At 36.9% G+C, this 24037-nt stretch overlaps 1 protein-coding gene across 1 annotated transcript in view; it reads left to right on the top strand.

The window, feature by feature from the left end:
- The window catches only part of NOL10 (nucleolar protein 10), a gene marked incomplete at its 5' end in the record, with an annotated part of 50164 nt that extends 26863 nt beyond the window's left edge, over positions 1–23301 (top strand). Inside the window, 8 exons of the mRNA XM_010023259.1 lie at positions 8613–8739; positions 10411–10490; positions 10712–10810; positions 11423–11512; positions 13090–13263; positions 13648–13895; positions 19442–19544; positions 22844–23301. Of these exons, the coding sequence (XP_010021561.1) occupies positions 8613–8739; positions 10411–10490; positions 10712–10810; positions 11423–11512; positions 13090–13263; positions 13648–13895; positions 19442–19544; positions 22844–22963 (1041 nt within the window). The remainder of the gene's footprint in view (positions 1–8612; positions 8740–10410; positions 10491–10711; positions 10811–11422; positions 11513–13089; positions 13264–13647; positions 13896–19441; positions 19545–22843) is intronic.
- Positions 23302–24037: the final 736 nt, after the last annotated feature.

Here is a 24037-nt window from a genome sequence, read left to right as displayed (position 1 = left end):
TGTACTGTTAAAGTTGTTCCCTGTTGTTCACAGCCACTTAAAAGCACAAGAGGACAAAAGTCCCTGCACAGTGTGACAGTTGGGAATTCTCCTGTCCCATCAGAGAAATGGAGAAGGGAACATGCGTTTTACATTTCTGGCTTATTCTTAGTTCTTCATACTTGTTAATTTAGATTGCAATCAGAGGCTGTTACGTACACACTAAAATCAATGTACATGTTACATCTCAGTAGTGGAATTTTTGTCCATTGATGGCTTATGCTCTTAGTATTGCAAGAAATGCTGTTATGTTTTAAAAACAGATTTCTGATTGTGTTAGAATAGGTAGGAACTGTGTAGAAGTTCTCTACTTATATAAGAAAAATGCCAAGTCATTTATGAAGTCTCCCACTTGCCATTGCCTTATCTATCTCCCCTGCAGTCACAGCTGTTAAGGGCAGGGGGAGAGCTTTGTGAGAGATGTATTCTTCAGAAAGTATTGTGATAGGGAAATGTTAGGGGTTTTTTGTTAAACTTCATATAAAATGCAGAGGTGGTGTGTTTGTCGGGGGGTTGTGTGGGTTCAGTGGCATTGAGTCACTGAACAGTAAATTGGCTTCATGAAAGATCTAATGAATACCAGAACCTATGCAAGTGAATTGGTAAGAGCATGTAGTCAGATGTGGTATGGAATGGGAGGGGTGGATGGCCAAAGTAAAGCATGGTTGCTACCTTTTATTGTTAGCAAGTCGTTAGATCAGCAGATCTAATACCTGAGCTGCACCTTTTATTTCCATGGATAAAGAAACATCAATCAGCAGATGTTCACAGGTAAATACATCATGTGAAGTGAGTCTCAGCAGAATTTATTCACAGTATTTAAGTAACTTACCTACGTGCCTCTATTATTACAGCAGATATGCTATAAAAGCTGCTATGTTAGAACAGACTTTCAGGAACTTCTAATTCATGTCTAGGTGATATTTACAGAAAAGTGCTTGAAGCAGGTTATGCTTTTAACATACGCTTTGAGAGGCCACTCTCTTCTTACTTCTTGAGCTTCATTTTGATAAGTTGACTTAATGTGAAAATAGTGGTTCCTACTCCAAGTTTCTGTCTATTTTTCTGACCTCAAATTGTCTCAGCTCTAGTTATCTAAAGATCTAAAATGTGTAGGGAGTCTGATAAATTAAAACATCCATAACAATAGTGACAAGTGTTTATTTTTCATTTATGTTAGCATGTCAGAACATGATAGGGACATTGGTGCAAGCATCGGACTCCTTACTCTTAATGCTACGACTGGTAAGTTATAGATGATATGAAAAGTGTCCCATTTTCTTCCTGTCTTGTGAGGAAGAGAACTATTCTGCTAATCTTATTTACAATTCTTAGGAGTAACTTTCACTGCTAGAAAGTTATTTGCTGTTTCTATCTTGGAGGGCATTTTTTTCCCCAACATTATGAGTAGTAGCAACAGGACCATTGCCTCCTTCGAAAGAGGATGGTTTTACCAAGACGACACAGTGAGAGCAGACCTGTGACTAGTTAACTGACTGTAATACCTGTCAGACCAGAGAACATGAGATTTAAAAAAACCCAAACCACACTATACTGTTTAGGATTAGAAAAAGAAGTACTTACTATCTGATAACTACCAAGGCTGGAAGTACTTACTATCTCATAATTACCAAGGCCAGAAGTACTTACTATCTGATAACTACTAAGGCTGGAAGTACTTAACGATCTGATAACTACCAGGGCTGAAAGATTTAGTATCTCGTTCCTAGAAGATGCATGCAAGTTCCTGCAGCAGTTTTTGTTTAACACTGGGAAGATCTTAAAAGCAACATTTCCTTCAACATGCTTTCTGAAGAGTAAAACCTCCACAGAGTTGATTTGGCAGCTACCATAGGGTAGTGAAAGGTAGGAAAACCAACCTCTCTGATTAATGAACGTGCCAAAAATGTCTGGATGTGCTGGAGTTAGGATGAGAGAGCCAATTCATTGTATAGTTCAGTAAAATTTATGAGCGTGTGGGCTTAAAACCAAAAGCAATGCTATTGTCAGTAGTATGCCAAAAAGGAAAAATGTGCTATTCAGTCTCTCCTGGCCATAGCTGTACTTGATGGCCTTAGAAGCATCAAATCTACACCATATCATGTAGGGTGAAAGAAAGCATGACATTATGAAAAATGAAAGTATGAGAGAGGTGCTTGGAGTTTATTCCCAAAACCCATTTAATTTAGGGAATTAAAGAATTTTATTCAGTACCTTACATGAAATTACTCATGAGATTAACAGGGTGCAACTGAAGTTTATTGTAGAGCGTTCCTGGGAAGAAAGTAGATTAGAAAAGAATGGCAGAATAAAATTCAAAATCACAAATTTTTGGGACCATGTTGGTTGCTAAGGCAACGTTGTATATGGAGACGTGAATAACATAACAAGGTAACGTGATCCCAAGGCTCCTTTCTGACACAAGCTAATCTCCTGCGCTCTCTGAAGCTCTTAGGCTAGGTATGACTGAAGCCCAAAAGCATAGAAACGGGGATGGAGAGCTGCAGCTTTTCATCTCTACAAGTTAGAAATAATCCATCTGATTTTTTGAGAGTTACCAACTGCAGTTGAATTAACCTTGACTTAACAAGGTGCTCTTTCTTCTCTTGCTTTTTCAATGCATATAGATGGAAACTTTTCAAAGTTATTATATATTGAGATCTGTCTAATTCTTAAAATTAGAGAACAAAACATTGAAAACAGAACTCTTAAAATGAATAGTAATTAATTACTCATGTAATTGCATTAATTAAACTTGGCTATGCAATTAGGGAGCTAATTACATTTAAAACGCAATTGCACATTTCAATCACTGCCCACACCCCAGGGATCACCCATTTTTTTTTCTCCTCCCTCATTAGACCTTCTGTAATCTCCTTTCTCCCATGCTGATGGAAGCTGAGAACATGAGTGCAGAGGTGTGCGTTTGCTTTCTCCAACAACTGTGTCCTGTTAAAAGTTTAAAATGCTCTTTTATTGTGCCATTTGTTTAAAAAACAAATGAGCAATACCCTCCAAACAAAATGTGCGTGCTACAGTCTGCATTCATGTTATTGCCTGGAGTTGTACAAGATGTCTCTATTGAGTCATTATTCCTATCCTACACAAATACAGTGGCCTTCTAGGACTGTTTTATTGTCTTGAGTATAATATAATTATATATACTATATACAGTTAGTGTATTTCTGTCCTATTCTCTTATTTACAGCAATAGCAATTGGCTATACATTTCATCCAATTTCCAGAATCTTAGTTTTCAAGGTAGCTTTTTTCCCTGAGAGATTTTGACCCTTCTTGTGTGACAATTTGTCATCAGCAGATTTTATAGGCGTTTTCCTACCATATATGGCAGTCCTTACTGCAGATATTTAATAGGATAGTGCTTGGAGCTTCACTCGTAACCTGCTTTCTGTTCAGTAATGCACCTTTTGACATAAAATCTTTCTCATTAGCTAGTTTCTGTCTTGCCTTACAGTTGTTGAAGTTCTTGTCTTAGTAATTTTACGCAATACATTGTATCCAGAATTCTGTTGGAGGCCTAAAAATATGGTGCTTTTGTTGTAATCAACATTACTCAAATAGTATAGCAGGGAATGATTTAACTAGTACATTTCTGCTGCCTGGTAAAGGTCTTATAGTCTAAATCCATAGAAGGTATCACAACAAACAATCTGAATTCGTTTTTTTTTAAAGAAGGTTTTACTTCTGTAATGCATCTGCCCATGGCAGGATCTTAAGGGCCTTTCCAACCCTAACTATTCTATGATTCTATGATTATGAAAAAACAGTGATGCAATATGTATTTTCATACTTATTTGTTATTAACTGTGTTACTGTGCTGTGGCATGACACGGCATCACAGTATTAAGTTTTGAAACTGAAGCTTCTGTGAAACTGCACATCACTCTCTTGTACAGCCACGGCAGCTCTTGCTTTCCAAACCTTCTGGAAGTGTTCTGTTGAATGATGCCCACGTACATTTTGAACGATGCCCACATAACATTAAGTTAGTCTTCTAGAGGGAATTCAGGCAGTGTAAACTTAGCAAATTCTAGTTAATTGTTTTCAAATCTGATTTATGCTGCCTGTGAACATTTTGCATATTTTTCATAGCTAAAATACATCAGTGAAGGTTGGGAGGAGTTTCTGCTGGTTGAATCTTAATATATTTTGACATCTTATTTACAGCTGAAAAGTTAAACTTATTTAAACTGAAGAGTTTATCACGGCCTTGAATGAAATCTTCCAGGGACTTACTATCTAACATCCTGGAAAATAGATTTTGGAACCTGTTTTGACTCCCTGAGAAGATCAACTATTCAGTTCACCCATGTAGGACTGGTTGCTGAAACCTTCTAAAAGATACTTCCCAATACTCGTCTGTAGGTGGATTCAAAGTCACTTAATTTAAATCTCATGACGTCTGACTTCTGAAAGTCTCTGCACATCCTGAGCATCTTTCAAGTTGTTGAATATGTTTAATACTCATTAGGATTAGACCAGTTTTTCTGTGGCTCTGAGTGCTCTGGAGCTGTTTGTCATGTAGTTGAGTGTATTTAAAAGCATACAAGGGCTCTCTGCTGTTCCAGATCAAAGATAAGAAACATCTGTTGTGGGTTGGGAATAATATCTACTCTTTCCTACCATTGATTAATTTCAGGGGAATTACAGCCTGATGACAGCATGGTATTTTCTACAGAAGTGCTCAGGAATTAGGCATGGCAATTAGGGCACTACAGAGCTGTACCATGTAGGAATTGTGGTTCTACAAGACTATGAAGTTAAACATCTTGTAAAATAGAATACAAAGGACTGTGTTTTTTGAACTTATTTTATAATATTTAAAAAGATATTTTTCTGTCAACATTTTTATCTTCCTTTTCTTAAATAGTTTGGCCTTGCATTTTTCTCTGCTCATTTGCATGCTGGATTACTCATCATATTTTGCTTCTAATATGTACTAAGAAAAGCCCAGCGTTAGATGGCACAATACTAATAATTATGAAGTCCACATCTTCTTGTGGTTGGTATAAGACACAAAAGGCAATGGTGATGTATTTGTGAGGAGGAGAGGGCTGTGTTCCCTGTCTGCTGCTCATCTCCTGCCATTGACCCTTCCACTGCTGAGTCTTGGAGGGTGATGGTGGAATAACTGCATTTTGGTCACCTCGTGGGTGCTATTTCCAGTGGGTTAAGGAGGAGGGCGCTGGAAGGGGAGCAGGGGCAGCCCACCGTGCTTGCTGCCAGCGGGACCAGCCCGCAGGTGAGGCTCCTCTCTGGATAGGCAAAAATCTTTTGAGAGATGATCTTCTTGATTTTTACCAGCAGTTGGCAGAAGTTGTCTCAAGAAGTGGTTTTCCTACTGAAAATAGAAAAATAATGAAAATAGCAAAACTACTGATTCAGTCACTGGTGGTGATGATGTCTGGTTTTCCTGTCCTAAGAAGCATTTGAGTAAAATCCAAGTGTAGATGTGCACTCATTTCATAATGATTTTCCCATTAACTCTGTGCAACTTTTCTAAAATTTGCAGAGAAACTTATTTGGTATATCATAAATATTGTGAAAATGAGGTCTGTCAGTTTAGTTGCATGTGATTATCTACCTTGATAACATTTCCTTATCCTTGCTGTGAATTCCAGTGCATTTTTCTCCCTTAGATGTGGCGGAGTTGTACATTCCCAGTCTAAATTGACAAATATATTAATTAGCCTACCTAAACTCCACAGCTTGGTGGTTTTGGTGGGGACTGCATACCAGGCTGAGGCGGTGGCAGGTTCTCTGGGGGATCCTAGTCCTGCTGTATGGAAACCCATATGGACTGCAGGGGGACAGACTGGCATCACCGAATTGCCTCATCAATGGTGACCCAGTGCAGAGCAGCCCTCTGAACTGTTCCACATGTACCTGGGCACAGGAGTGGCAGAGCCTGCCATTTCAGAGTGGTGCCATCCTGGGATATCTGTTGGTTTACAGTGGATGAGAGAGGAGCATTAAACTTTGCAGATAAAATGAAGTAGCAATTAAATTCTCTGAAGATACTATTGATGATCTTAAAGGTCTTTCCAACCTAGATGATTCTATGATTGCAAGAGAAGGACATTTCTTTTTAATGTTTTTTGTCATGGTTGGTATTATTTGCCTTTTCTATTCTTAAATTTCTTCCTAATCTTTGTTAAAAAAGTTCCATTTTAATATTCAAAGCAAAGCTCCTAAGGTGTCCTAGAATAGATAGGCAGGTGGTTTCAGTATGGCGGGAGAGAGGGAAATAAGGCAATAAAGCATACACAGAGATCTCGGGGGGGTTTTCCCTTTTGTCAGTTTACATGTGAAATTTGAATAATGGTTGGACTTTCTATTTTTTCCTGGTATTCTGCCACTGCTTTTTTCCATTAGTTATCTCATTTCCCTCTCCTTGTTTTCTATGGTCTCATCATCCTACTCACTCCTCAGATTATCATGAATAATTGGGTCTTTTGGCTTTGTGCCATGGAAGGTCTTACTCTTGATACCAGTTTTGAGTTCAGGGATACTTGGAACAGTGAGTGGATCTACAGCTGAAGAGTAGATAACTGTTTTCCCTTTTTTGTGAGACTTCTGCTTTAGTTACTTGTTCAAAGATTTATACCAGTCAAGAACCCATTGGGGATTACCCTAACTGGTTGTAGAGGCCTGAGTTCTAATGAGTAATGTGAGCTTTGTAAGGCTTGAGCAGATCATGTTGTAGACAGGGAAGTGATGAAAAAGCTTCATTGAAGTGATAGAGATCTTTACATGATGTGTCAGCAAGGTGGAATGAAGGGGAACTTTGTATTTAATGGGAATGGACATGAGTCAAGGATTCTTTAATCTCGTTTCTAATAACCTTCAGCAAAGAAGTTGTACTTGAATTTTATTGCAAGAGAAGGTTTTTTTGGTTAATAAGCAACTTGTTTCATTGAAAACAAAACTATGGAGAAGATTCCTCCACCCCAGTCATGCTTTGATGGTCTGGTAATGAAGCCCAGATAAGGGGTTTCTTGAATGGCATGAAACCTGGTGGTACACTATCTAAACTGCTTTCTTATATTAATATAAAAACATGGCATTCAGATTTGAAGAAGTTGGTTTTGAGGAATAACTGAAAAAATTAAAATCTGGTTGGAGACAAAAGCTGCTGCAATGTTGGCAAGAAATCAATCAATGTTATATAGGGTTTAAGCTGAGTATTACTGGAGCAGACATGGGGATTTGGTTAATCATTAAAGTAGGCAAAACCTTTCCTGTTAGTGACATCTCAGGTCTTTCCTTGGAAGCTCTTCTGTATTGGAATAAAATATGCAGCACTGTAAAAAAAAGTATTCTTTTTTCCATTTGGCGTATTACAGTTCTCAGCTAGGGCTAAAATCTTAAAGATAAATCATACTTGATCTGGAGACAGTAGTGGTCTGGAATACAATCTTACCATGTGGAGTTTTAATGTCTAGAATATTAGAAGAATATTGTGGTTTAGAATACAAATATATAACTTTTTGTGTATAGGTTTTTTTGGGTTTTTTTAAATGAACAGCATTATCTCATACTGTAACCACACTATCATGTTAAAACAAACTGTATGTATTTTATATACATAAAATCACTTCTTGTGTCCATGATCAAATTGGATCTTAAAATGGTTTTGTTGAATCACAACAATTCTTACGGTCATGTTGACTGCAGAGTTTTTAATGTGTGAATATTTAGCAAACAAATTGGAAGTCTCATTGAAAGTGCAGCTCTAGCAGTTAACAGGCCACTTTAGATTCTAAAATGTCAGCTGATTTGCTCTAGAGAGAAACATGTAGTGTTGGATTTTTCCATTCAGCTAACTCACCTACTAAAATAATAGTAACTGGAACAGTTGAGTATGGCTGCATGCAACAGGATAGAGAGGAATTTCAATCAGAACAGTGGGAGGGAAAAGTGAAGGGAGCTCATTTCTTAACTTGTGAAGTTGGAGGAACCTCATATGGAAAAGTACATTGATAGTGCAACATAATATTGTTCAAATAAATCCTTTGTCTCATGGTGGAAATATGCAAGTTTTTAAATATTTCCTATTGTCTGTTCATACAGTCTGGGTTTATCCTTGAATAAAAATACATTAAATATATCTGTAGTGTTTTAATTAAAGTCAGTAGGGCAGAGTTGGATTTAACATGATTGCATAGTGAACTTAATGAGTTCAAGATCCAACAGTGCTGTATAGATTAGTTGCTATCTAGTGCCATTAGCTCATAATGTCTGGCTCTGAGCTTTTAATAAATTAATCAATTAGACTGGGACCACTTGAAACAACTAAACTTAAAACCTCTAGATAATTGGTCTGAAATAAATTACATAAATGAAAATAACAGTTACATAATCCATAGTACTCTTTACTGGTACTGCAAGCAATAGGTTTAATTGTGTTCTCTAACTGCTGTTGCTCTTGAAGTCTGTTTGATTTCAGAGGGATTCATTTGTTACTTCGTTATAGCACAGTAGTTGGGATCCTCAATGTATGTTTTTTTAGTAAGAATATACAATGCTCTAACTTTCCGTAATATCCATAGGTTTTAGGACCTGCCCCAAAATGGTGTTCCTTCTTGGACAACTTGACTGAAGAACTGGAAGAGAATCCAGAGAGCACAGTTTATGATGATTACAAATTCGTTACCAGAAAAGACCTTGAAAATTTAGGTAAAGCAGTTGAACGTCCTCTTTAGCTGGCTTCTGTGTTCAGTTTTTGATTACTTTCACATGCAAGTTTTGTAATTCTGATGTGATGTATGAGTACTGCTAGAAATTCACTGGCAGAAGTTTCCTCTAGTCTTCTTGGTTAGTAATACAACAGACTGATGGCTTCATGTTCTTTGGTTCCCAACCAAAGTTCCCACTGCATCACTAGATACTTGTGTTGCAAATATCTTGATGACGATGATTGGCTGATTTAATATGTCTAGGAATCTGTTGTGTGTGCTTTCAGACACTAAATGAAAGGCATAGGAAGAGAAGTTGGTTTTGTTTTCAAAGTATTTTTAAGGCACTCAAATAGGATGTTGGAACTCACGGCAAAATCTGCCAAAGACTACCCTATTTGAATTCAGTAATTTCCAGAAAATACAAATTGTTCTGGGGCTAATAGAAACACAGGTTCATGGAACTGGAATGCTGAGAATTACATAGCGGAGAAGGCAAGCATGCTTCTCCCAAGGCAGTTAGACTATTTTGTGCCCGTTACATATTTGGATTGCAGTGTTTTGATCCAGTTTAATTAATTTACCTCTGAATATGGGAGTTGGGTTTGGCCTTGCAGGAGTCCATACGAGGAGGAGGTCATCTAAAGCACCTGCCTCTTCAGCATTACAATCCTAGAATAGGTGTCTGAATGTAGCCCTCAGACCCCTGTCCCAATTTTAACAGAATAAGGCAACGTAGTATTATCTATAGAGACTTCACTTGGAATACTTACTCTGTTTTAAATTCACTATAACTTAGTAAAATTCATTTTGCCATAAATGCAGGCTTTCAAATGAAGAACCAGCCTCAGGGATATTGTGTATTTCATTGTCAGGTTTTCTTTGTATTACTGGCCATTAGCTGGAGTACTCATTTTGGAATATGAAGGAAGATTGTTTCCTGGAAACAATTAAAATTTTTAGCAATAATTTTGCTTTGCTGAGGCACACAGTGGTTTCTCTCAATTTTTTGCCATTTAGTTCTAGAAGTAGTTTGTTAATTCTTAATTTCTAAAGATTTGGCTGTTGTAGAGGATATTTTACTATTAAAACCTTTTCCTTTTCCCAGTCATGGAATTTTGTGAAGATACATGGAAGGAAAATGAGAGAACTCCGAAGTATTTTCATTCTTACGTAGTTTAGGGCTTAGGGTAACACTTTTGTGACGTGAAGTGGTTTTTTCAACATGTTGATTCTTCAAGGAAAGTTACACAAGGCAAAACACTTTAATTAAAAACATCCCTATACCACACTAGAAAAGTGATTGTCAAACATCTATGGGCTTTCAAAAAAGAATACTCTTGAGTTTTTTTATGTAAGCTGTTACGGAATGTAGTGCATGTGGGCATTTTAAAAAGTGCACAGTAATACATGTTTTGGCAAGAAAAATGGATATTTGTGGCTCTGAAGCAGCTCAAATTTCTAGCTGGCCAAACTGTGGAGTGGAATTTCTTTCTGTTTTGGTTTGTCTTTTTGTGGTTTTACTTATCCTTGATGTAATGGATGTGACTGTTAGATTGATGTGTTGGCACTTCTCATTTGTCTTGAGTCAGGTAAGTGAAGTGGCTGGCTTGGAATAGGACTTCTTTAAATATGAAAGGTCTTTGAAATCCTCTGTAACTTTTTTCCCTAGGCCTTGCTCATCTCATTGGATCGTCATTGCTCAGAGCATATATGCATGGCTTTTTCATGGACATAAGACTTTATCATAAGGTAGAGAAGGATGATCCTTGTCAATTTTTAATCTTAGCAATAATTATCTGTGTGTTGGGGTTTTATTTGTTTGTGGGTTTTTTGTTTGGGCGGGGTTGTGTGTGTTTTTGTTTGGGGGTTTTGTGAGTTTTTGGTTGGTTGGTTGGTTTTTTTCCTCCAAATAACAGACTGTGGCCAGCATTAATGATGTTTTCTTCTTACTTCCTCCTGCTTGTTTAAAGGCAAAAATGATGGCCAATCCTTTTGCGTATGAAGAATACAGGAGAGAGAAAATAAGGCAGAAGATAGAAGAAACACGTGCACAGAGAGTTCAACTAAAGGTAAATCCTGTAAACAATGGCTGTACTTCCAGGAAAACTGGTCATAAAAGTAGTATACTCTTAAGAATATCTCAGAGACGTAATGACTTAGGATTTGATTCTGTTCATCGTCAGAGACACAAAATAACTCATAGAACCTTTGATGGAACTGTGTAATTCCCATGTGTTTGATTCCCACAAATGAAAAATACTGATACTAGGCTGTAAAAGTGTAGCTCTCGTCACATTTGCTACTTGAGCAGATAACCCACTGGTGAAATTCACAGTTTCTACTTCCGTCATTAAACTAAATGACTTAAATCATTAAAACATAATACTCTGGAAAAATATGTAAAAATAGTATTGCATTTACAGCTAGTAGCTTTCTGGATTGAATTTGTTCAACATACAAGAAGAAATAATTTCTTTTAAAGTACTTGTTGACAAGGAAAAAACGATAAAGAAGTTATGCTTAAATTTTCTCCAAATACTGTTGCTTTACTAGTACCTAGAAATATCTGGGACCAGTCATGGAGCTTTTCAGAAAGACTTATGAATAAGAATTCTCTCCTCACCACATTTAGGAATGTAAAGCATGTGTAAAAGAGTAATTTACTGATTAATTGCTTTTAGAAACTTCCGAAAGTCAATAAAGAGCTTGCGCTCAAACTCATTGAAGAAGAAGGAGAAGGGGAACAGGTTACTAGAAAAAGGAAACAGAAGGTGAGCTTTTCTTTTGGGGACTTATGTAACTGGGGGCACAGAAATAGTAATGCTTACAGTATTGAGGTTTTTTTGTTGTTGGATTTGCGGGTTTTATTTCCATTGATATCTGGCCGAATATATTCAAAATTCCATTGTCTCTGTTTCTCATATGTAACTTACTCTTGTGGGTGGCTTAAACCTTAAAATTATGAAATACTCGCTGTGAAGATAAGGGCTTTGTAGGACTCTGCTAAATGCAGACTCAATACCAAAGTTGACTGAAAAAGACCTGCTTGCATTTGGTGGTATTTTAGTGGTGACCATGACAAAACAGATGTTATTGGAAGATAAAATTGCCTTTGTGTACCTGGTTAACAAAAATAGCAAAAATGGTTTGCTCTTGTGCAACAGGAATTCTTCCTGATGTTGAAAATAATCCATTTTTATCCTAACTGAAGTCTAAAGGAAAAAATGAGTTAACGTTTAATATCTAGTGGGAAAGAGGCTTTCTATAGGTAGCACTTCACAGGTGTTCATTCTCACAGAAATATAGCATATATGTAAGGCAGGCATTAGCTTCATGTGGCATCAGATGAAATCTCCTGTGTGTTACAGCTGGTAGGAAGCATTAACTACTGAAAAAGTAGGTGGTGGTAAAACCTTAAATGCAGACTGTCTAAGACAGTTTTACAATGGAAATACGGATTCAGTAAATGGGAGTTGATATGTCTAGGAGTACGTACAGATTGTGTTATGAAGCAGACTGAAAAAAGTATACTTAAAGATGCATGTTCTGGTTATTTTTCTAAATTACATTAGAGTCTTAAGAAGAAAAGGTTATTTTTGTCTGTACCTTCTCTCCCCACCACCCCCACTCCTTAGGTACACTGGAAGTTTAATGCTGGGGTAGGATGAATGTGCTGGTATAAGTTTGGCAATGCTGAAAGATCAGCTTTTTATAGTAAAAAGCTGTGTATTCAGTGATTTTAAAATGACAACAGGTATTCACATAAGCTGAAATTGTAGCTTGAAGTGCTTCTGATTCAACAGTAGCATAATTTACACTGAGTTCATTTTACTTTGATGTGAATGAAACTGCCTTTTCCATTCTGTATGCAAGGGCAGTGAGGAAAAAGTGTTATAAGATGTATAGAAACATTCTCACTTTCAGTAAAACAGTAGTAGCATTGCATAAAGACGTTTACCCTGATAAGGTGTTTACATGTTGTAGAATCATCCCTGTCAGACAGGGTATTTGCCTGGGAGGTACTGCTGATTAGTCAATAGATAGAAACATGTCTCCAGACTAGCTGGCTGAATGTTTGAGAAACACTAATTCAAAAATATTAGTAATTGTATATTTAAGGTGTCTATAGTGTGCATTTTAAAAGTCTTGCTTACAGGTAGCTTTGAATGATATTTATGTAATAAAATATAATAAGCATAAATCTTGATTTTTATATGACCTGGAAGCATAAAAAACCTGGCATTTCACATAGTGGTTTTGAGTTATGTTTAATTAAAAAGGTGTTACTTATTTTACCAATGTCTGTTTCAGAATTTTAGAACTCATTCATGCTTTGCTGCTTTTCCAGAATCTGCCTAGTCTTCTGAAAGATGATCGTTTTAAGGTCATGTTTGAGAATCCAGATTTCCAGGTGGATGAGCAGAGTGAAGAATTCAGGCTACTTAACCCACTTGTTTCTAAAATAAGTGAGAAAAGAAAGAGGAAACTAAAGATGTTGGAGGAACTGGAAGCACAAGAACAGGTAAAATATTTTCCATTTGGATTAGGAAAAAAATCCATAGCATGATGGTTTGTTTCAAACATTCAGATCTTTCACCTTAGAAAGAAGATTCAGGCAATGAAAGAATGTCTTAACAGCTGCAGTAATTAAGTGTAATTTATAATGTCATCCAAGATTTTAGATGTGAGCAGTATCGCGTCTACATGAATATAGGTTTGAAAAACATGAAATACGTAGGTGGAAACAAATTTATAATATATCTTCTGCTTAGGTTGCTGTTTAGTTCAAATGTTAGTTCTCTTCAACTTGTATCTATGTAACAGCTGTCACGTACTCTAATTGCAGGAGTGATTTGAAAAGAAAATCAGTTGATGATTTCTTATTTTATCCTATTTTTGTCTGCAGGAAGAGGAGGAAGAGCCAGAAGGAAAAGCAAGTGATGCAGAGAGTTCTGAGAGTTCAGATGATGAAAAAGGCTGGGTTGAAGAGGTCAGGAAACAGCGCAAGCTTCTACGCCAAGAGGAAAAAGTAAAGCGGCAGGAAAGGCTCAAGGAGGATCAGCAAACATTACTGAAACCTCAGTTTTTTGAGATTAAAGAAGGAGAGGAATTCAGAAGCTTCAAAGACTCTGCTAAAAAACAAAAATTAATGAAGTAAGACTAATGTTCCTATTTTAATAGCTGGGGGTGGATGATTCTCAAGTATTTCTCTACAATGCAGGCCAGTGGCATTTTGGCTTCGAAGCGCTTGCTAGTAATGCCACATCTGGCGACTCAAGGATATAACTTAAAGCATCATAGTTTTTGAAAGCTTTGTTTTGTAGTTAAACAAATACAATGTTTGAAATATGGCAGAGACACAGACGAGTAAGAGATTAATATTTTGAGCCAGATTCGGGGATCCATTACTCAGTGTTGGTAAACTGCTGCTCTCACAAATAACACCACCGTGAGACTGGTTATATTTCTCTGCCATGTCAGTATGAGGTTGACAGCATGGTTGTTTTTCATCTGACTCTCCAAAAAAGATGTAGAATATTGCATCACTAGTCACTATTTTTGAGGGTAGGAACAAGGTGGTAAAAAAAAATAAATGTTTTGTCTGGGTATTTTTATAACATCCAGAAACTTCAAAAAGACGATGCTGTCCTTATATTGTCAGGCCTTACTATTTCTGGTTTCCTTTTTGCAATATAAAAAATCAGATTCGGTTTTGTTTTGTTTTTTAATTTGGGTTTCCTTGAATTGATGATCCACTGAAGTAGCTGGGTACTGTATAAAGTGCGTCAAACTAAAGGACTTGCCTTTGAGTACGTCAAACTAAAGCACTTTGAGGTGCTTAATGCCTGAAAATCTCACTGATATTTCTTTTTGGAGGCGAGTGTAGCCCTTTGGAAATGAGATTTACTAGCCTTTTATTATTTGGAGCATAGACACTAATACTGAAAATTTGAAACACAATAGCTTCAAAGGTCTTGTAGCATGCTGGATGCAGAGCAGAATTTTGACTAATGTTGGAAACAAGTTGCTGGGCTAGGTGGATCTCGTAATAGCCATTACGTTTTTGCTTAGAATGAAATGATACAGTCAAAGGAAGTGAATAATATATATAATGAGGCTGTTTCTTCATGTCACTAATAACTGACTCTACAACCTAGTTGTTTCGTGATGGAAATTTTCGGGAAATATATAAAGAAACGTTTGATAAAAATTCAGCCTATCCCTTAAATGTGCAAGGTTTTAACCAGAGTTACAATGTAAAATGGTCTCTTAGGGTTACTGAGACAATGTTTCTACAGTAGTCTAGTAGTCTGTTTTCCATTTTGTTCCTGTAAGACCTCCTTAAATAGAAGTACTAGTTTTTATAAATTTTATAAACTAAAAATTTATAAATTTATAGCAGTTCTGCAGAACTAATTCCCTTGTTTTCCATAGCTGGCTTTTATCAGCAAGTGTTTTCACACAGAGATTTTTCTTTGTTCTTCATACTGAATATACTCATTCACTCTGGACTTAAACATTCTTAGATTTCTCCATCAACTTTCTTCTGATTATTTTTCTTTTCCAGAAGACGAAGCAATTTTTTACTTTTATCAGGTTTTCTTCTTTGTCAGGGGAAAATCCACGCTGGCCACTCTGTCACAGAGTATTGTAGGTTAAGGATGTTTTTTACAGGGTACTTAAAGTCGTATTAGCAAGTGACTTGAAAGGAGTGAGATGCTGGTCAAATGGCACTGTATTCTCATTGCCATTGAAATACTTCACTAAAGGGCAGTATGGCTGCAGCCTACTCACATACTGTGTTTTTTTACACCAATTCAGCTGCTGACCTCAAAAGGAAATTCTCAAGGACGCTTAATTTGAAATATTAAGATTTCATTTTGTTCAAAACATGGAAGGCTTAAATGTGAACAGGGATACTGAAAGTTAAGTAAATAAGCCAAGACAAATGTAAGGAAGAGAAACATTTGGAAAAAAAATAGTACAGTGTAACCCAGGACAAAGTAAATTCTTTCATCTGGTGTACTGAGAGAGAAAAATCATTGCTTCAGCTTGGGAAAAATGAAAACAAATACCACAGACCTGTCCAGTGGAAGGAGGAATATCGATGACGATGTAAACCACAGAAAGACTTCTAGAAGACTGCTTATAGGGAAAAGAGAATCTGTCTTAAGATTTGCTGCTAATTCTTTGCAGAATATTTTTCAAGGTGTAATAGAATCAAAATATTTTTGGTTGGAAGGGACCTCTAAAGGTCACCTAGTTCAACCCCCCTGCCATGGGCAGGGACATCTTTAACTAGATCAGGTTGCTCAGAACATTCAGCCTGGCATTGAATGTCTCCAGCGATGGTGCATCTACCACCTGGGCAACATGTGCCAGTGTTTTACTACCCTCACTGTTAAAAATTTCTTCCTCATGCCTAGAATCAGAGAGTCATAATTAGGGGGCTGAGGTTAGATACCCTCTCTGTGGTAGGTGCATGGATGGAATGTAATGTAAAATGTTAAAAAAGGGGAAAAAATAAGGAGAGAAAATTGAGGGTGGAATAAGATGACCAAAAACTGGATATGACAGCATCACGTCCTTTCTGATTTTCCAAGTTGCTGTCATTGAATTGTTTTTCACTGGTTTTTTGGGGTTTTTTTTATTTCTGTCTAAGCAGTTAGCTCTTTACTCACTGATGCCATTTGTGTTCATCCAGAAACTCCAGTATGGAGTTTGATATTCCTTAAATTCTTAGGCAAAATATATAAATCAGCAGCTGGTATCTTTTTATATAGCTGATACAATTCTGTAATCATAATGACTTAGTCTGCGTTGTGAGCTAACTTGTTTGGTTAAAAAGCATTTTTACATAGTAGAACTTTATGAAGAAAATACTTCAATATGTTTTCAGCTGGCCTTATTCACTGATAAGTAGTCAGCATAAAAATAATTAATTCAAGTAATGTACTGAAAATTGGAAAGACTGTAGTGGCATGTAGAATCTGGTGTGGCTGGCATGTTTGTCTTTGATTTGATTTATCCAAGTTACGGAATGATGGTCTGTGACCAATATAATTAAGTACCTTAATACCTTCACTATGCATTTAATGGCTAGGTGTTCTTTTTTTCTCTAATCGTATAATGTTCTACCTGAGGAAACAGTTTATGACTTATATAAAACTGGGTGTTTCTTTCGACATGTTCCTGACTCAGCACGGCTCCAAGCCCAGCTTCTAAAGCAGTGGTGCGTACTATAAATTTCTTCATAGGCTAACAGTCTACGCATTTCTTTGCAGAGGAAAGCTGCAAAATTTACTCATGGTTGTAAAGACTGCCTTGTCTCAAATCCATCTATATTTCATTTTCCCTTTTTGCGCTCCAATGCTTGCACATAAAAACCTTCAGAACTTTGCTTTATTTACTTACTGCATAAGTTTTTTACGAAGTAACTTAAAAGGAATCCAGAAAAGGAAAGGGTGTTTATCAGCATGCTGAGAGCTCTTTTGATTTCTTGGTGTCCCATTAAAGGGTTTGTTATTGAAGTTAGAGCATGTCAAAATTAAAAACTACAGTAGTCATGCTTCATAAAGTATGACAGTCAATGTATATGTCTTCAGAAGTGGCCAAGAAAGCCAAGAAAAGCATAGCTGACATTCCTAGGTATTGGTGAAGTAAAACAGCAGGAGAAGTCTTGAAAAGCTGCTCTCTATATAATGAGGGAAGAAAGAAGTGCCTGGGCAACCTTTTTGTTTGTTTTTTACTGCAGGGTGAGGGAAGTTGCTTTTAATAACAGTGTTACTGCATCCCTTGAATCAATGTGTAGAGAATGATTTAAACAAACAACCGACCCAGCTGTTGTGTTTGTGTATCAGTGTGTGCAGTTCACTGTCATTTAAGGTCTGCACATTTTCAGATAAATACAGCCATACCTGCATTTGTTCGGTAAAATTGGAACCCCACAGCGTTTTGTTAATATCTCCCCATTTTAATTTTTCTCCTGACTGAAGCATTATCTAGGCAGTCATGCTAAATAATTGCTGGGTAGAAGCCATATTTCTCCAGTTCATTTTCAAAGGGGAGGAAAATGGGACTTCACTTGAATGTAGAAATCCCACCACAATGTCAGTGACTGATCTTCTGCCATAATTAGCTCTAAGGCTTAGCTTGTCTTCCCGATTCACACAGATGGAACAAGTTTTTACATGTACTGAATGAAAAATATACTACAGAAAAAAAAATACAATCAAAGTACCTAGTCATGAGAAATAAAGTAATTCTTGACAGTAATTTTTCATTGTTAATCTGAAAAGTCTTTGTTACATAAAATGGCTCATTATCCAAAATTCAGTGGACTTCAGAGGCTTCATGCATAGGCCACAGTCCATTAGCCCTTTATCCATAGTAAATGCCATCAACTTTGGAGGCTGCTAATCATCTGTATTTTTATGATGACTTATTTTCCACTTTCAAACTTGTACAAAAAACATCTCTTAGCCCTTTTCAGAGAGATTTAATAAAGCATTGATAGCAGCATCTCAAATTACAGAAACTAATTTCATTTACAGTTAAGTGAATGTTTTCTAAGCATATTGCAGAGTAGTTTGTCTGATACTACAAGCTGTGTCATATTCTCAGGTGGCACTACCTGCTAATAGGACCCGCATTATAGAAGGGAGGACAAAGCATGTTAGGACTCACAGGTGCCTTTTGGGAGGCTGGCTGAAGCCAGCACCATCCCTACCTGCCTCACCCTGTGCTGGAGGCTATGTGGGAACAAGGTGTATTTCCACTCCTCAGCTGTTCCAGTTTACAACCCAATGTAACTGAATCAGCAATGGTCATACTAAATACCAGCTTGCAACCTGGAACAACTGGGGCACATCCATGTGTCTTGTCTTTGTAGGGACATCCTCCAGTGGAGAAGAGTTGAAGGCAATATTTGTTTAGGCCACAACAGCTACTAACTCCTCCTCTGTAGAAATGCCACACTTCAATGCCCAAGGGAGGGGCTGTGTACCAGGTTGCTTACAGAAACTAATGGACAATCACAGTGCACCTGAAGGCCTGTGTTTATATGGAGTTCCTCTCTGGGGTCAGGGTCTGTCTTACCACATTCCTTTGTTTGCATTGTTCTTTTATTTAGAAAATGCATTAGACTATTGCAGTTGCAGTGTCTGAGCAGTCATTTTGTATTTGGACTTGTTTGTCTCCATCACTGAAGTGATTTATTTGGTGATGAGGTAGTCAAGATTATTTCCTTCCCTCAAAAGTTTTTCCAATTCAGAAATAATAAGATTTCAAGAAAACTGTGTATATCTAGCCTTTTTTTTTTTTTTTTCCTTCTTTTTTTTGGGGAGGGGGTGTGTGTGTGTGTGCAGGTATCTCTTAACTGCAGCTGAATATTCCTGACTTTTTCTAAGGTTTCATAGAAAAGATAGCAATGGAAGGGTGTGGTTTCTTTCTCAACTAGAGTCTTGTTGCTTTTTTAGCAAAAAAACCCGACGAGTTCTACATAAATTTTGGAAGTGTTTCTACTGAAAGCAATATCTGGAGGGAATGATTTGAACTTGTCTGTTTTCTATTTACTGAATGTTTACTTTTTAGAGTTATGGCATTTCAGAGAAATTGAGATTAGTTTTGACTGCAGTATCAGTCTTTATTATAGTAAAAAGATGGCAAGAATAGGGACTAATGTTAATTATTCTCTGCAGGAAAACTCTTGGAGATCGTTTAAAGCTTGAAGAAAAACTTGGCACGCTGAATGTGTCTGATACCACAGTAGGCAGCAAACAGGCAACCTTCAAATTAAAGAAGGTAAGCTATATATATATAATTTTTTTTAAGATAATACACAAGTAACTTTAGTTTTTGCATGAAAGAACAGGAACTTTAAAACCGTCAAACAAATGTCCCTCTTCATTTTTATTTTTTTTTATAAGCTGCCAACTCTCCTGCTTCTTGCCAAGAGAATGAAAGCCTCCGGTAGTACTCTGTGTGTTTATATCCTTATAACTCAGGCAGCACTCATAAAATCTTATATTCTGGTGGAAAATAATGGCTCCCATCTTTTAATAGTTTATGTGCAGACATACCATCAGAAGCTTGTGACCTTACCTGACTTCTGTGCCAGGACTGATCAGATCTTGGTTGCAGGTCCACATGCAATCAGGATGCCGTAGATAACAGGCTTTCTCTTGGTTAATAATGTTGCTAGGTCTCAGTGTGATAAAAACAAAGCTCCTAACTACCTTTGTCATTGAACTTGTGTAACACAGATCACAGGAATGAGCTCTGCTCTTGTTCTGCTTGCCAAATTCCATTGGAAGTGTGTAGCTGCCTGCTGCCTATCTTCCTTTCCTGAAGGGCTTTGATTTCCTATTCTAGGAAATTTTGTAAATCACAGACAGGTGATTAATTTGTAGTGTGGGCAGAGTTAATTTCGTGTAGAACACTTAGGGACTTTTTTGATAGAAAATTGCTTTAGAACTGAGGGACACAATATAAAACCAGAAGACCCATATTAATTGTTAGTTAAGCTGACAAAATGTACTTCAATTAAAACTGATTTTCTTCAGGTAAGCCTCTGCTATAATACATTCCTCCTTATCAGTGGTCAAATGTTATTCTCACCACTAAAGCTGGCTGTCAAACAGTGGCTAAAAGTAGCTATTTGACTGTCACATTGGGTGTACGTGAAATAAAAATTTAAATAACCCAGATATATTGGACTATTTCTATCTTACTTGGTTTACCTGATTGTTGTCTCTTTGCCGATGTCCTTTTTCATATGCTTTTGATTCCTGTATTGCTGGATTTTAAGACATGTTGACTGTGGAATTCCTCTGCAGTGCTGTATAGGATTACAGTTCAGGGGATTTTACTAACTGCTGTAATTGATATGTTACCATCTTGCAGCTAATTAAATGGGCATTGCAGGCTTTGAAAGCACAGTCTTTTTTATAGTAGCTTTAACTTAAAAAGCACAAAACCACAAGGTTTCTTGCAGTTGGTGATGGACAATGAACTATTAACTTTTTACTAACAGTTCTATGAAGATTTGGGAGTCGGGAGAAGACACATACGATGGTGCTTCAGAATGCCGTTTTTACTTGATTCCATCAGATATGCTATAACTTTGAAGTCTTTTATTTTGCTGCTAATGTATACGGATTTTTTCTGTTAACTGATGTTGCTTTATTGAAATACATACATTGTGCTCATTTGCATTAGAAGCACTTTTTAAAGTCTAATTAAAAGAAAAATAATGCATCTGCAGTGGGGATCTTTTCTCCTATCAACAGAATAGCAAAATAAGACTTACAGGTCTTCTCTCAGATAAACAGACCCTGTGTATATATTCTGAAGTGCCAGGGAATGGAGCAAGGAGAGTTTAGGAAGAGATCATGCTATGCAGTGTGCTCTGTCCTCACACTCCTTTTCAGAGGATAAAGAGATGAAGTTGGCAAGCCAAAAAAAAGGATTATAGTGTTACTCTGATCATCAACTTCCACTTTGTGATGCCATTTCCTTAAAGTGCAGGTGCGTTTAGGAGTAGGTGGGAAGATTTAATAGGGGAGAGAATTGTCCTTCGATAGGATTGGTATCATTTGACCTTCCAAGTCAGTGGTATTGGGACTGAACTTGGCTGCTGCAGCTGTGGTATGTTACCAGCCTCCTGAATGCCCACCAACCACTGACAGACCCAACAATGAAACTGTCATTGATACTTCATGATTTAGTTCTTAGGGAGTTTTATTATGGTGTGGTATCCTGTTTCGCAATTCTGGTGTGCTTTATCATAGCAAATAGGTATTTTAGAAACCCTGCTATTCTGTTATGCCTAAGCACTTACACTACTAAGGAGGTATAGAGGACTTTTAAATAAAATAAGCAAAAAAAAACCCCAAAAAACCACCAACAAAACAAACAAAAATAAATCACAAAGCTTCAAATACAATCTAGATCACTTCATTTCAGTACACTAGCAGTAGCAGTCAAAATTTAAATTAAGTAAGATTTCCCAAGACTGTTTCAGACAAAGTCTGGAGGGAGAGACTATTATACATACTCAAAATTCTTACAGTGAACAGGAGTCAATAAATTCTATAAAGTCTAGAGACCACTAGCTTTTATTACCGTGATACCATTATGGGCTTATTGCTACAGATGATGAACTGGTTCATATCTTGCCTCAGCCAGAATGCTGCCTCTGCATGCAAATCTCTAGCTCAAGTTTAAATGGTACTGTAAGGGGAGATTCAGGGAGAGATGGGCTGATGCATGATAGAATGCTGCTGCTGATAGAATTAGGTGCAGTGGGGATGCAGCTACATATACAGTAATTCTGTCACACTATTAATGTGGTTATCCTGTGCTGCTGTTGAAATTGGTCTAATTGCTGCCTGAGGTTGGCTAGTCAAGTCTGCTAGTTCCAGTTTATGCTTAGTTTGAAGACAAGACTTAGTCTTCCAAAGAAAATAGTTTATGGCTGTAAGAGCAATTTCGTCTGTGTGGTGTGTAAATGAAACCTTCTCAGCATGTTTTTGATAAAGAGGAAAAGCATAAGTAGAGCATGTGCCACAGGAGCAGATATTCACAATTCTTTTCATGTGGCAGGTCTTTCTAGAATTGCATACAGCATATCATTCTGAGAACACTTTTTAGAAAACTTGTAGGTTTCAGCAAATTTAAGTAATTGGTCTGTCTTTTTAAAATCCATTTCTGCAAATATTAAATGTGGTAATGCTAGTTAACCAAGGGGGATACCGAATAGCCTCAAATTGTTCTCTACTTTCTTAAGGGCATTAAACATTAAATTCTGGACTGTAATTTTTACAGTCTACTGTTGGACACTGATTTTCATCTGAAATGCATTATTTTTTTCACTAGTTCTTACTGTCTTTGTCTTAAATGTTTGCTTTGAGTTACTTGGAATGATAATGCCTAGGGACACCCAGAATTAAGTTTAAGACAGGACAGCATGGGACCATTTACAGTAACGTATCCAGATTTCCCTAATGGAATTCTGACTTGGTTGGTATCTAGATACTTGAACGATGAGGTGATATGCAGGTTTACAAGAACCTGAGTCTATTTTTGTTTTAATATTCCAGTCAGAGCAGCAAAGGAAACAGCAGGAAGCTGAGAAACGACATCGTCAAGAGAGGAAAACCCTTAGGCGCCCTGCTAGCCATCTCAAGAGCAAACGAGGAAGAGGACGACTGTTTCATTGATTTATGTTATCTTTTTAAGAAACTTTTCTCATTTTTTATTTGAAATGGGGACTTTTTCAAACTGGGACACAGTACCATATGTTTGTATTTTGTTTCATTGATGAACACAAAAGCCAGAACTTGCAAAACCCTGTGTTGGAAAGTTTATGAAGGTAAAAGCATTGACAGAGGACACTATGGGTATGGTTTGTTACAAACTCCAGTGTGAACTGTATTTGTTCAGAAATCACCAGCAACTGGTTCTTGTGTAACCCTGGATGTTTTCTATGTAAGACTTCATGTTTACCACAAGGCTGCCTTTCTTATATTTAACTGAAGAGCTGTGGGGTTTTATTTCTGAAATCTTTATTTGTGACTGCTTAGATGGAAGATCAAGGGTAAGTTGCTTTGTCTAAAAACTTACCTTTATAAGGGCACAACGTTTTTCTTTTATGGTTCCAAAAGGATGACACACAAATGTGTTTTTCAAATACTGACTTTGGCTTTATATTCTTGGGCTGCTTTAGTAGCCAGGAAGAGGCACAAATGGTTGTCAAGAGGGCAATTGAGAATGCCTGATTTAGATTCCTCTAAGGCACCCTATAAGGAAGTCTGTCTTGCCACACTGATGTACAAAGGGGAATCTCAAAAGCATAGTTTTATGAAGTTAAATTTTGTGAATATTGCCTTTCCTTAGGACCAGGTTTAATATGTTTTGGTAAGCCAGCCATGGTTCAACATAGACCAAGTGGTATATGTTCGCATAATAAGCATATTAGGGCTATACCAGTAGCCTCCTAGCCTTCAAAAAGTTATTTCAATTAAATAACTTGAGAAACTAGAACCTATGTTAATTAAATGATTGATCTTTTCTATGTCTTCTTCTGATTACCAAAATAATACTTGTTGCTAACCAGGGTACAGCATCTTTTCTTGACTTTTACCTTGCAAACCCATCATTTACGTAAGTAGTTCACTACTTAAGAAAATAAATGAATTTTTACCTTTGATCCTAAAGGAGCTTTGTGTATTGCTGTTTAAAAGGTGTTATAAATTGTCTTTCTGCTAAATCCAAGAAGCTGTGAACTTGGATAC

Source organism: Nestor notabilis, unplaced genomic scaffold (genome assembly GCF_000696875.1).
Source record: "Nestor notabilis isolate BGI_N333 unplaced genomic scaffold, ASM69687v1 Scaffold18711, whole genome shotgun sequence".
NCBI lineage: Eukaryota > Metazoa > Chordata > Aves > Psittaciformes > Psittacidae > Nestor > Nestor notabilis.
Note: the sequence above shows the minus strand (reverse complement) of the source record. Positions and strands in the feature narration are given on the sequence as shown.